The 15,173-nt window shown below is 34.2% G+C and overlaps 1 protein-coding gene across 1 annotated transcript in view; it reads left to right on the plus strand.

Annotated features, from left to right (window-relative positions):
- LOC106089729 (acetylcholine receptor subunit alpha-like) overlaps window positions 1–4,329 on the plus strand; it is a 601,341-nt gene extending 597,012 nt beyond the window's left edge. The window contains exon 12 of the mRNA XM_059367939.1: window positions 3,563–4,329. Within this exon, the coding sequence (XP_059223922.1) occupies window positions 3,563–3,763 (201 nt within the window). The 3' untranslated portion in view covers window positions 3,764–4,329. The remainder of the gene's footprint in view (window positions 1–3,562) is intronic.
- The last annotated feature ends 10,844 nt before the right edge of the window (window positions 4,330–15,173 follow it).

Raw genomic sequence — 15,173 nt, forward strand, 5'->3', positions numbered from 1 at the left:
TGTTAGAGCTTGTGATAGTTATGATGAGTGTCGATTCCGGCTGCTGACACTGGTCGTGTTTGATGTTGTTGTTCGATTGTCCCATGCCTAATTGGGAATTTGATTCAATTCTTGTAAGAGTTATTAAATGTTACCATTTAGGGATTTGCAGTTGTGCAGGATGTATGAATGATTGGATAGGTCTTGTTAGGAAGGATGTTAGTGTGATACAACATGGGATAGTTGCATGCAGGAATTAGCATACTAACTAAAAATTGGATTGTGACAGATATTTTTAGGTTTAGAAGTACACAATATATGTATGCCCTTACCATGAACAAAGATACATACTCCATCGTAATTCAAGAACGTAAGCATAGATCAAATAAAAATTGCCCAACTTTAAGATGAGTTCACTCAGAGGCCAGTTTGTCCCATTATAAGAAAAATTGTAGTGGAGAATTCAAAAATGTGAGAGTTCCTAGACAGATACGAGGGAAGAAAAGAGAAGGTAGAAGAGGTGGAATTTATGCGTATAAAGGTGGGCCAAAATTTGCTCACCAAACAATGAAATTGACATTATAAGGTACACTCACAATTCTTGGTTATTACACATAGAACTACGATTAAGGATGGGATTCTACCGGATAAATTCCCGATGCAAATTTGCCCATGAACATTCCATCAAGAATCTGGGGCAAAATTCTCACAAATCAATGAGTGCTGTCCGATTAAATTTTAAGCTCAATGATAAGGGACCTTCTTTTTAAAGCGAATTCCGAACGGCGAACCGCAGAGCAACACCCCTTTGGGGAGAAGTTTTTACTTGGCAAAGAACCTCACAAATGTCGCCAGCATTAGGGGGGGGGATAACCCGAAAAAATTTCTGATGTTCCTGACAGGATTCGAACTCAGGCGTTCAGCGTCATAGGCGAACATGCTAAGTTCTGCGCTACGGTGGCCTCCTTGTATACTTATCTAGTCATTCCAGTTATAACCCTTGGAAATATTGATCTGTGCCTCATAAGATATATATCTCCTGATCGTATTGACATTCTTAGGCGATTTAGCCATGTCCATCCATCCGTCCGTCCGTCTGTAGAAATCACGATAGAGGTCGAACGCGTAAAGCTTGCTGCACAAAGAGATTTTTTCTTATTGATGTAGGTCGTTGGGGATTGTAAATAGGTCATATCGGTTCAGATTTGGATATAGCTTCTATAGGGTACTTCGATTTGAATTCTTGAGCTCCTAGAAGCTGCAATTACTCACCGATTGAGCTGACATTTTTCACATACCATTCCCTTATGACTTCAAACAACCAAGTATGGTCTGAATTGGTCTATAACCTCATATAGCTCCCATAGAAACCGATCTCCCGATATGACATCTTGAGCCCCTAAAAGCCGCCGTTGTTATCCGATTGAGCTGATATTTTACAAGTAGGGTTCTGTTATAACTTCCAATAATCGTGACAAGTTTGGTTCGAATCGTTGCATAACCTCTAGGGGCGGAATTATTTGGCTGATATTTTAAAGTGGCATTTTTAATGACAAGTCATGACAAGTACGGTTCATTTACGTCTGCAGATCTGTCTCCTGTCACCAAACTAAGCACAGTTGTTGGTAGTCATACCAAAAAAAATATGTGAAAAATTTCTGCCCGATCGGATAATAATTGCGCCATCTAGATGTTCATGAAGTCTTATCTAAAGATCGGTTTATGTGGCAGCTATATCAGGTTATGAACTCATTTTGAACATACTATGCACAGATGTTGGAAGTCTTATTAAAACGACATGTGCAACATTTCAACCAAATCGGATAAGAGTTGCGCCATCTAGAGGCTCAAGAAGTCCAATCTGAAGATTGGTTGAAAGCTCAAAAGGTCTAATTGGGGGGTCGATTTATATGGCAGCTATATCAGTTTATGAGCTGATTTTGACAATACTTTCCACAATTATTGAAAATCAATCCAAAACGATTTGAGCAAAATTTCAACGAAATTGGATAAGAATTGCGCCCTCTAGAGGCTTATGAAGTCTAATCGGGAAATTGGTTATAAGACAACTATATCAGGTTAAAAACTGATTTTGGCAATACCTGGCACAGTTATTGGAAATCAATCTAACCCGATTTGAGCAAAATTTGAACCAAATTGGAAAAGAATTACGTCCTCCAGAGCCTATACATGTCTAATCCGGAGATCAGTTTATATCGCAGCTATTATCAATTTATGGTCTGTTGTAGATCGTACTTGGTACAGACGGTCGGACAGACGGTCGGACAGACGGTCGGACAGACGGTCGGACAGACGGACGGACAGAGGGACGGACGAAAGGAATGACAGACAGACAGATGCACGGACGGACGGACAGACGGAGGGACGGACAGACGGATGGACGGATAGACGGACGGACGGACAGACGGACGGACGGACAGACGTACGGACAGACGGATAGACGGACCGACGGACAGACGTACGGACAGACGGATAGACGGACGGACAGACAGACGGACGGACAGACGGACAGAAGGACAGACGAACAGAAGGACAGGCGGACGGACGAACAGACGGATGAAGAGACGGCTGAGGCCTCCTTTTTATAGCCGAGTCCGAACGGCGTGCGGCAGTGCGGCACTTCTTTGTAGAGAATTTTGTACATGGCTGTCATACCAGATGATAAAGTACCTCACAAGTGTCGCCACCATTAGGAGGAGATAACCACAGAGGAAATTTTTTTTCAGATCATGTCTATACAGACAATCCCGCTTCAATTGACCCATTGCAAGACAACATTGAAGCATTTATTCGTGAGATACCGCCCGAAATGTTGGAAAGAAGACTAAGCGGATTTGAGGCGCAGCTAGGTCAACATTTGCATGAAATAATCTTCAAACATCAAGATTATCGATTCAAATAAAGATTTCATGCGTTCTTCTGAATTTTAATAGTTTTTTCAAAACCCTACTATAGCTCTTAAAAAATCACCCTTCCTATGCATATATGAGTATGTATATGTATGTGGGATTGATACCTGGCATCCAAAATTCTTCTGGACAATTGAACAAATTAACTGCCCTCTCATCTAAACATCATTGCCAGTCTATCTCTCTGACCGAAAATTCTTTGCCTTTCAAGGAAAATTCTCTTTCACTTTTTTTGTGGGACATTTCGTTTGCAGAACATCCACCTTTTTTTTATTCATTCAGGGATAAAGCAAAAACAAAAAAATATTGGTAGCGACAAAAGAGAAACGTTCACACAAAACCACTGCCAAAACCATTAAAAAGTTCTTTTCGAATGAAATAAAATTAATTTACTTTTGCTAACGATTCGTTTACGCTGTGACTATTTATTTAATGTTTATCTCTCTTGCACACTTTTTTTTTCGTTTTGTCTTGCACGCTGCCAAAATGGACCAACTTATAACCAACCACCCACACACCCTTGATGTGGACCAACGTAACGGTGCTAACCCAACGTGCCATCCGCCAAAAAAACGTTTGAATGAATGAATGTCGTTGGGGATGTGAATGTGTATCCCAATGCGAATGTTGAATGTGTGTTGCCTTAAATGTAGGTCAAAGAAGATTGGAAATTTGTGGCCATGGTACTGGATCGTCTTTTCTTATGGATTTTCACAATTGCCGTTGTGGTTGGCACGGCCGGCATCATTTTGCAGGCCCCCACGCTGTACGATACACGCGTACCAATCGATGTTAGATTATCCGAAATTGCATCGACCACAGCCAAACCGAACGTTGCCAAACCAGTGTTGTAAATACTTCAAAAAGAATAAACAAAACAAACATACATATATAAAAACAAACAAACAAAAACAAACTCCACCACCAACGCCTTTCTTCAAGGCCTCCTCCCCAAGTATGAATGATGGATAAAAAACACTCTTACAACAGAGCAAAGTAACATTTAAGAAGCAAACAACCAATAAAGGGTATACTAACAACGACCATCAACACTCCCAACCTAACCAAGGCCACCTCTCTCACTCCCACTCACTCTCGCTTGCTCTCAAGTAATACAGCTGGACCCCCCTGAGATAGAAGCAGCAACATCAGCAGCAGCAGCATCAGCATCTACAACAAATAAAAATCTCTTCAAATGGAAGAACAAAGGCTGTTGAGTCCCTGTAAAGATGGGTGGGGGTGGAAGAGTTGTGGTAATCGTTGAAACCTTTCGTTACTACTCATAACAAGGGATTTAATAACCGCAACAGTAAAAACAGTAACAACAACAACAGCAAGCTATAAAGAAGCAACAAAAATAAAAACAACAAGCAAACAAAAATACCAAAATTAATATAAACAACCATAAAAACAACAACAACAAAACAGAGAGAAAAAAAACAGTAACTGTAACATTGTTTTTAAGGTATAATATAAGAGATTACATACAACAACAAAACAAAAAGCAACCTACATATATACATATGTTATGAACTGCACACATACACTTAAGGACATACAGAGGAAGAAAAATTATACATAAATAGATAACATAATATGGGGTATTACATGAAAAATTAAAGTGAACAAAATTTTTGACCGTATTACAGCATACCGAGTGCCCTTTCGTATCGAATGTAATTTAATGGGTGTTATACCACTTTTTTATGCATTTTTATGTTCAAGTTTTTATAAATAATGATCGATTTAAAGATTCACGTTCTTATATTTCAAAAATTCTTGTTCAACAAATAGTTACCTCATTCACAATAGAGAGATTTCGAATGATTTTACTTGTTCCGTATGCTGTAATTCGACCCCTTGTACTTAAGGGACATATTTTTAAATGCATTTGATGGTAATTTCGTAATATTTTTCAATCGTTGTTCTCTAGTTTCTCAGTAATTCTATAAATGTTCAAACAGCATTTATTTGCTGGCAGTTTATTCCCAATGGATGCAATTTCATTCACAATAGATGATATGTCATTCCCAATAATATGATTGTCTATAGTAAATGGTAAGCCATCTATTGTGAATGATGGCAATAGAGTGCCAGATATTGAGAGTAAATACTTTTAAGAATTTTTTGATAATGGATAACCTTCAATAGTCTATTGTGAATGAGATAATGTCTCTGGCGAACAGTTGGTCTACTTTTGTGAATTGATGTATACTTTTGAGAAATATATATAGATTTTTTTTTTAAATTTTTTAAACAAAAAAAGACTTACTCATACTCTCCTATTTATCATGGAATACCCCCTTTTGTGTGTTAGTTTAATATGATGTATTAAGTATTAACTATAAGCAACAAAAAACCAATTAGTGAGTTTTGCCATAAACAAGACCACAAAATTTCCTAACTCTTACTTTCTTACCTACCCAAAATCACTTTTGCCCTATTCCACCACCTACATTTCACCTTTACTATTCCAAAAAGAATTCTATTCTTCCCATTACTCTCACTTTTTTTGCCCCCAACCCCCCACCCAATAACCACCACATAACTTTGCAAACTTACCCACTAAGCAAAAACAAAAAACAAAAACAAAACAAAACCACACTCACTCCAAGTGTAAGTGTTTACAACTATTTTCTTCTTTTAACTCACACTCTCACTCTCGCTCTCGCAAGAGACAACAATTTTATTGGAGTTACCCAAAAAACCCCAGTCAAAAAAAAAAGAGCACAACATCATAAGAACAACAACAACAACAACCACACATTGAAATTCTTTGGTGAATGTAGGTACTAAGAATGAAACAAAGAAAAAACAGAAATTATGTAGAAACAAAACAAACAACAAAAATATATATACCATAAATATTTATATTTTTTATTATGATTATTATTGAAATCTATAAAAAAAATGATTATAAGCCCAAATAAGGTAAAATAGTGAAAAAATTAAAAAAGAAAACAAAAAAATCCGCAAAAAAATAACAACAACAACAAGCCGCCAAAGGTAAGATAATGATTTTTATATATTGTATGTGTGTGTGTGTATATTGTTATGTATTATGTAGTGACTATATAAGCAAAAGAAATATCTCCTTAACATCACAACTTCCACCATCTTCCCCCTCCAGGTCTCCACCCCCTCCCACTTTCCAGCAAAACAAAAGAAAACACAAACGCAAACAAGGAACATTTTAGAATATTTAGATTTAAGTCTATGAGGTACTTAATCTTGATACAAAGTCACCTCCTACTTCACTCCCCTCCTGCTCTCCCTCCTTCAGAAGCCCCATTAATTCTAAGTCATTAAAATAATAGGAAGAAAATAAACAACATCATTTTGGTTTTAACTCAAGGACACGTGTGCATGTGGATAGTCTGGAGTATATCGATGGCGTGTGTACAGTGATGGTTTTTTAAAGCGAAGCACACACTTCGTTTTGAATTTTTTATGTTACAAAAAATGTTAAATTTTTCCCAAAGATACCCAGTAAATGTATGTTTAGGGAAACATTTTTTCAGAATTTTTATAAGGATTTTTTTTTTATTTTTTAGAAAATTCATTGGTATTTAAATTTAGAAATATTTATTTATATTTCATTTCTATAGGCAATTTTATCAAAATAGCATTCTGTAATAAATGTTGTCGAAATTTTTATTTTATATAACCGATTTATTCAGAATTTAACTTTGACAGAATTTTCAAATTTTCATTTTCATAAATAAATTTTTGCCAAAATTTCATTTTTTTTTTTCAAAAGTCTAGTGCTATAGGAAATTTTGTAAAATTTTCATTTTTATAGAAGATTTCATTCCTATAGGAATTTTTTTTTTCAAAATTTAATTTCTAAATAAAATTTTGCCAAAATTTTTTATAAAAATGGTCTCAAAATTAATTTTATAAAGAAAAGTTAATCAAAATATGCAAAATTCTCTTTCACAGAAAATCGCAATTGGATATTTAATTTTTATAGGAATTTTTGTTTTTGAGTGGTGAGGTGGTCCCCAAAAAACTTTGCTCTGAAAAAAATATCAGCATCGTGCTCCACTCTCACATTCCATTTATTTAAACCCCATATGGCATGTCTCACTAACACTTGGCCGAAAATTGGTTATCAAATTCGTTTTCTAATCTCAAATAACTTTCATTTGAGCCACATGTTGTCAAGGTCGGTACCCCGTATTGCCATTGGCCTTAAAATTGGATATCAAATTCGTTTTCTAATCTGAAATACCTTTCATTTAGACCCTAAGACCGATTCTTGGTCTACTCCAAAATTCCTTTCATTTCAGCCCCATATTTCCATAGTCGGAAAACATGTCCGGTTTGGGGGTGTTTTTGGGTGGTCACTGAGTGACTTGGCCCTGAAAATATATATCAGATTCGTATTCTACTCTAAAATACCTTTTATTTGAGCGCCATATTCCAATGGTTAGAAAATACGTCCTATTTGGGGAGTGTTATTGGGGTGGGTAGGCCCCATAGACAATTTTCCCCAAATATTGATATCAAATTCGTGCTCTACTCCCAAAGACCTTTCATTTGAGCCCCAACCTGGTATAGCTGCCATATAAACCGATCTTGGGTCTTGACTTCTTGAGCTTTTAGAAGGCGGAATTCTTATACGATTTGACAGAAATTTTGCACATAGTGTTTTGATATCACTTCCAACAACTGTGCGAAGTATGGTCCAAATCGGTCCATAACCTGATATAGCTGCCATATAAACCGATCTTGGGTCTTGACTTCTTGAGCCTCTAGAGGGCGCAATTTTCATCCAATTTGACTGGAATTTTGCATGATGAGTTTTTCTATGATTTCCAACAGCTGTGCTGAGTTTGATAGAAATCGGTCAATAACCTCATATAGCTGTCATATGAACCGATCTTGGGTCTTGACTTCTTGAGCCTCTAGAGGGCGAAATTCCTATCCGATTTGGCTAATATTTTGCCTGACGTGTTTCGTCATGACTTCCAACAATTGTCCCAAATATGGTTCAAATCGGTCCATAACCTGATATAGCCGTCTTGGTTTCTTGAGCTTTTAGAAGTCGCAATTCCGATCCGATTTGGCTGTAATTTTGCACGTGGTGGTATCACTTCCAACATTTATGCGAAGTATGGTTCAAATCGGTCTACACCCCGATATACCTGCCATATAAACCGATCTGGGATCTTGACTCTTGAGCCTGTAGAGAGCTGTGTAGCACGCTTTTACTTGTTTTTTTTAATATGTTTGCCATTGAAATGTTTCTCTAAAAAAGGGGGAACATTATTTGTACACACTTCTCAAGGCAGAAGGAACTTTTTTAAGGTATGACCTAAGACCATATTCTTAATTTTAATTTAAAAGTTCATATTGAACCATTTTTTTAAATGCAATATTTTTTTCAAGTCCCAAAACTCTTAAATTTGTTTTTCTTTTTGAAAACCTGAACAACCATCACTGTACAAAGACTCAGAAATATTTTGTATTTGTTTGTCTGTGTAACAAAGAAACAAAATCCTAAACACCTGCTTTCACCATGCTTTCCTTTTCAAGGCAATATCCTTTGATATGCTTTGTTTGAATATCTTCTATCTTGGTGATGACACAAAGGTCAGAGCATATGTTTCAAACATGGTTTCATTTTGAATCTTTGTGTAGGCTTTACATTTTGTTTCTCTTTAATTTTCATAACTATTCAAATATGTAATAACAAAGAAAAAACTCAAATCAAATAACAGAACATTTTTTAATTATTTAATTTACACAATTCACAAATTAAAATATTTAGATAGTTTTTTTTGTATTGTAAACAAATACTACAATAGTTTTGCACCTAGGTTAGATTTCTTATGGCAAACAAACCATATGCAATAAAATTCTTTATGCTACCAAAACAAATAAACGAAAAAGAAAAAAAAGCGAAGATAAATAAAAATACATATGCTGGAACCAAGAGTCATCAGGATATAATATTTCATACTCTTTACAAACAGAAAAAAATCAAATTACTGCAAGGCAAAGAAAAAACCACAAAACCAAGCAAATAAACCGCAATAAGTATTCACATGGACATGTGTCCAATATTTTCAAAAAAAAATCCCATAATAATGAAACCAAACTAAAATTTGAACCCTGATTGGGATCGATAATGAAAAGTAAGTATTTGAACATTTTTTTGTTTTTCAATTTTATATTTTTTTTAAATTTTGTGAAAACTACCATGAATCAGAAAAAAATGTTTCCCATAACCTCAAGTAGATAAAAAACCAAAAAAATAAATAGTTTTATACATTTTACATAAATAACAACAATAAGAATACAAATTAATTATCCTATAAGATTTAAAAAAATTAACTATAACCTCATTTGCACTATTCCTCTCACTTGTCATATTGAAGGCAATTTAAGGCTTCAGTATATGTAGCGAGTGTTTTTTAAGCTAAAAGGTAAATTATTTTCAATAATGGCCTAAAATTTATCAAGTCAAAAAAGTGATATTTAATAATATTCATAAAAATAAATTAAAAAAATATTTTAAAATAAAAAAAAAAAAAACAATAAAATAAAAAAATAAAAACAAGTAAGAAGGCGTTAAGTTCGGCCGGGCCGAACTTTGGATACCCACCACCTCGGGTATATATGTGAACCACATTTCGTCAAAATCCAGTGAAAAATGCATACCTTAAGCCCCATAGCAGCTCTATAGATATCATCCGATATAGACCAAATGCTTATAAATACAAGTCATTGTTCAACCGAGAGATCGGTCTATATGGCAGCTATATCCAAATCTGGACCGATCTGAGCCAAATTGAAGACAAATATCGAAGGGCCCAACACAAGTCATTGTCCCAAATTTCGGCGACATCGGACAATAAATGCGCTTTTTATATGCCCAAAACTTTAAATCGAGAGATCGGTCTATATGGCAGCTATATCTAAATCTGAACCGATCAGGGCCAAATAGAAGAAAGACATCGAAGGGCCTAAGGCAAATCACTGTCCCAAATTTCAGCAAAATCGGATAATAAATGTGGCTTTTATGGGCCTAAGACCATAAATCGGAGGATCGGTCTATATGGCAGCTATATCCAAATTTAGACCGATCTGGGCCAAATTGACGAAGGATGTCGAAGGGCTCAACGCAACTCACTGTCCCAAATTTCAGCAAAATCGGATAATAAATGTGGCTTTTATGGGCCTAAGACCATAAATCGGAGTATCGGTCTATATGGCAGCTATATCCAAATTTGGACCGATCTGAACCAAATTGACGAGGGATGTCGAAGGGCTCAACGCAACTCACTGTCCCAAATTTCAGCAAAATCGAATAATAAATGTGGCTTTTATGGACGTAAGACCATAAATCGGAGGATCGGTCTATATGGCAGCTATATCCAAATTTAGACCGATCTGGGCCAAATTGACGAAGGATGTCGAAGGGCTTAACGCAACTCACTGTCCCAAGTTTCAGCAAAATCGGATAATAAATGTGGCTTTTATGGGCCTAAGACCATAAATCGGAGGATCGGTCTATATGGCAGCTATATCCAAATCTCAACCGATCTGGGCCAAATTGACGAAGAATGTTGAAGGGCCTAACACAACTCACTGTGCCAAATTTCATTCAAATCGGATATAAAGTGTGGCTTTTATGGGCCTAAGACCCTAAATCTGAGGATCGGTCTATATGGCAGCTATATCCAAATTTGGACCGATCTGAGCCAAATTGACGAAGGATGTCGAAGGGCCCAACGCAACTCACTGTCGCAAATTTCAGCAAAATCGGATAATAAATGTGGCTTTTATGGGCCTAAGACCCTAAATCGGCGGATCGGTCTATATGGGGGCTATATCAAGATATAGTCCGATATAGCCCATCTTCGAACTTATGGACAAAAAAAGAATCTGTGCAAAATTTCAGCTCAATATCTCAATTTTTAAAGACTGTAGCGTGATTTCAACAGACAGACGGACAGACGGACGGACATGTCTAGATCGTCTTAGATTTTCACGCTGATCAAGAATATATATACTTTATAGGGTCGGAAATGGATATTTCGATGTGTTGCAAACGGAATGACAAAATGAATATACCCCCATCCTTCGGTGGTGGGTATAAAAATAAAATAAAATAAAATAAAATAAAATAAAATAAAATAAAATAAAATAAAATAAAATAAAATAAAATAAAATAAAATAAAATAAAATAAAATAAAATAAAATAAAATAAAATAAAATAAAATAAAATAAATTAAAATAAAATAAAATAAAATAAAATAAAATAAAATAAAATAAAATAAAATAAAATAAAATAAAATAAAATAAAATAAAATAAAATAAAATAAAATAAAATAAAATAAAATAAAATAAAATAAAATAAAATAAAATAAAATAAAATAAAATAAAATAAAATAAAATAAAATAAAATAAAATAAAATAAAATAAAATAAAATAAAATAAAATAAAATAAAATAAAATAAAATAAAATAAAATAAAATAAAATAAAATAAAATAAAATAAAATAAAATAAAATAAAATAAAATAAAATAAAATAAAATAAAATAAAATAAAATAAAATAAAATAAAATAAAATAAAATAAATAAATATATAATAAAATAAAATAAAAAAAAAATAAAATAAAATAAATTAAAATTAAAATTAAAATTAAAATTAAAATTAAAATTAAAATTAAAATTAAAATTAAAATTAAAATTAAAATTAAAATTAAAATTAAAATTAAAATTAAAATTAAAATTAAAATTAAAATTAAAATTAAAATTAAAATTAAAATTAAAATTAAAATTAAAATTAAAATTAAAATTAAAATTAAAATTAAAATTAAAATTAAAATTAAAATTAAAATTAAAATTAAAATTAAAATTAAAATTAAAATTAAAATTAAAATTAAAATTAAAATTAAAATTAAAATTAAAATTAAAATAAAATAAAATAAATTAAAAAAAAAACCAAAATAAAATAAAATAAAATATTCAATTTTCAATTTCATCTTTATTGGTTCATTATTATGTTCATATTTACAAAGCAGAGTTATGAGATCTTATCTTTTGGATATTACTGCATATAAGACTTGGGATCAAAGATACACTTTGGCTGCAGACCAAAGTGTAATCTGTTTCTATTAACTTACTTTACTTTGATTGGCTATGACAGAATATTTATTCCACTAGCCGAACATAGAATAGCGTTCCAAGCGCCTCGATCTTCTGCACTCATTCTAAAATCTCTGGCACAAAGTTTCGAGGTGTCTCCCACAACTTGGTCTTTCCATCTGGCTTTTGGTCTTCCCGGTTTGCGTGTACCACCGTGTTTGCCTTCAAAAGACCTCCTTTCTGGAGCTTCTTCATCCATTCTGACAACATGACCTAGCCAACGCAGCCGTTGTATTTTGATGCGTGTAACTATGCTATCGTCGTCATACAGCTCATACAGCTCGTGGTTCATACGTCGCCTATATTCTCCGTTAACGCAAACTGGTCCATATATTTTACGAAGAATCTTTCTCTCAAATACTCCAAGCACTGCCTCATCTGCTTTCACAAGTACCCATGCTTCAGAACCATATAACAGCACGGGTAGTATCAGTGTCTTGTAAAGTGTAGTGTTCGTCTGTCGAGAGGTGGCCTTGCTACTAAACTGCTTACTTAGTCCAAAGTAGCATCTGTTTGCCAGTATTATTCTTCGCTTAATCTCAAAACTGGTGGCTACTCGGCATAGGCGAGTAGCATGTGCTCTCTTGTGATTAGTGTGCCATATCTATTCACATCTGCATCTCGTATAATCTTCTCCAGCAAAATATTAAAGAGATCACACGACAGCACGCTCGATAGATGCGATGGGGAGGAGACTTATTCCTCTGTAGTTGGCACATTCCGTCTTGTCTCCTTTCTTGTGTACGTGCCATAGTATGCTGAGGTTCCAATCGGCTCCATCGGGTATGCGTTCTTCTAGCCTGATTGCGAAGAAAAGCTGATGCATACGCCTTATCAGCGTGTCGCCTCCGGTCTTAAATAGTTCAGCGGGTAACCCGTCGGCTCCTGCTGCCTTGTTGTTCTGCGGTCACGGCTACCTGGACCTCTTTCTGACTAGGGGGCAAACATTCTATACCTTCATCGGAGATTGGTTCTGGTTTCTTTATGAAACTTTATTTCCAAATCTATTTTTGACACTATTATTCTCTATTATTTCACATTAGAGTGATTGCCAATTCCCATGTCTGCTACTTCATTGATTGCAGCAACCACGACTTTGTTATTTTTGGCTTCCCATCCACTGTTGAGGTGGACGTTTTGTTGTTGTCTTTTGAAACTGTTTGCTTAGCTTATTTTGTTTTCTTCTTTTATTTTTCCCCTTGGAACATATCAACAACAACAGCTTTGCAGCCTATGTTGATCTGTTATGCAGGCCACACTTGCTCAGGGGAAGTACAGTCGAAACCGTATAAGTGTAATACGCTTAAGTGAAAAATTCCCGCTTAAGCGAAACTTTATGGAAAGAACCATTTATTTTTGGTGTTTTTTTTGCTATAAAATTCTCTTAAGTGAAAAATCCCGCTTAAGCGAAAAATCTCGCTTAAGCAAAATTTTATGGAAAGACCCTTCTATTTTTGGTATTATTAATGCAATTGAATTCGCTTAAGTGAAAAATCTCTTAACTGAAAATATCGCTCAACTGAATAGGTTTTCCACCCCAAATTCTGATTTTGTATGAAACTGAAATCGCAGAAGTGAAAATATTTTTACTATGGGAAATTATCTGGAATTGGAAAAATTTGTGTCATCTATAAAATTCGCAAAATCATATTTTTATATTTCACCAATGATTACACCTGACTTTTAAAGAGTTCTACTGATCAATGCTCTTTTTCGACTCCATTTATTTTGTACACTCGTATTTTGACGATAAAATTCGCCTTCTCTTATGTTTATAACGCTTAGCTGGAAATTTATGTCACTTATCCAAACTAAGCTAAACTGAAAATTTCGGATAAGTGAAACCGGATATGTGGAAATTAATTTCACTTATCCGAATTACCTTGAACGGAAAATTTGGGATAAGTGAAACCAAATTGATGTATTTTTAGCATTTCACTTGTCCGGTTTCGACTGTATATATCCTTTTTAGAGTCGGAAATAGATATCTCGATGTATTGCAAACGGAAAGTCAAAATGAATATACCCCCTATCACATGGTGGTGGGTGTAGAGAGAGTTATATGTGAAGATTTTAATTTTATCATGTTTTGATATTTCGCTTATGATTATCTCTGACTTTTAAAGAGTTCTACTGATCATTGCTCTTCTTCGACTCCATACATTTCGAACATACTAGTTTTTGACGATCAATCTCGCCTTCACTTATGCTTATAACGCTTAACTGCAAATTAATGTCACTTATCAGAACTAAGCTACATTGAAAATTTCGGATAAGTGAAACCGGATATGTGGAAATTAATTTCACTTATCCGAATTGCGTTGAACTGAAAATTTCGGATAAGTGAAACCAAATTGATGTATTTTTAGCGTTTGAATTACTTATTTGGTTTCGACTGTATATATCTCGATGTATTGCAAACTGAAAGACTTTCGACTCCATTTATTTCGTACATTCTAGTATTTTGACATAATAAAATTCGCCTTCACTTATGCTTATAACGCTTAACTTGAAATGTCACTTATCCGAACTAAGCTAAACTGAAAATTTCGGATAAGTGAAACCGTACATGTGGGAATTAATTTCACTTATCCGAAATACTTTGAACTGAAAACTTCGGATAAGTGAAACCAAATTGATGTATTTTAAGCGTTTCACTTATCCGGTTTCGACTGTATATATCCTTTTTAGGTTCGGAAATAGATATCTCGATGTATTGCAAACGGAAAGACTAAATGAATATGCCCCCTATCCCATGATGGTGGGTGTAAAGAGAGTTATATGTGAAGATTTTAATTTTTTCATATTTTGATATTTCGCTTATGATTATCTCTGACTTTTAAAGAGTTCTACTGATCGTTGCCTTTTTCGACTTCATAGTATTTCGACAATAAAGTTCGCTTTCACTTATGCTAATAACGCTTAACTGGAAATTAATATCACTTATCCGAACTAAGCTAAACTGAAAATTTCGGATAAGTGAAATCGGATATGTGGAAATTAATTTCACTTATCCGAATTACGTTGAACTGAAAATTTCGAATAAGTGAAATCAAATTGATATATTTTTAGCTTTTCACTTATCCGGTTTCGACTGTATAT

This window comes from Stomoxys calcitrans, chromosome 4 (genome assembly GCF_963082655.1).
Source record: "Stomoxys calcitrans chromosome 4, idStoCalc2.1, whole genome shotgun sequence".
NCBI classification, from domain to species: Eukaryota; Metazoa; Arthropoda; class Insecta; order Diptera; family Muscidae; genus Stomoxys; species Stomoxys calcitrans.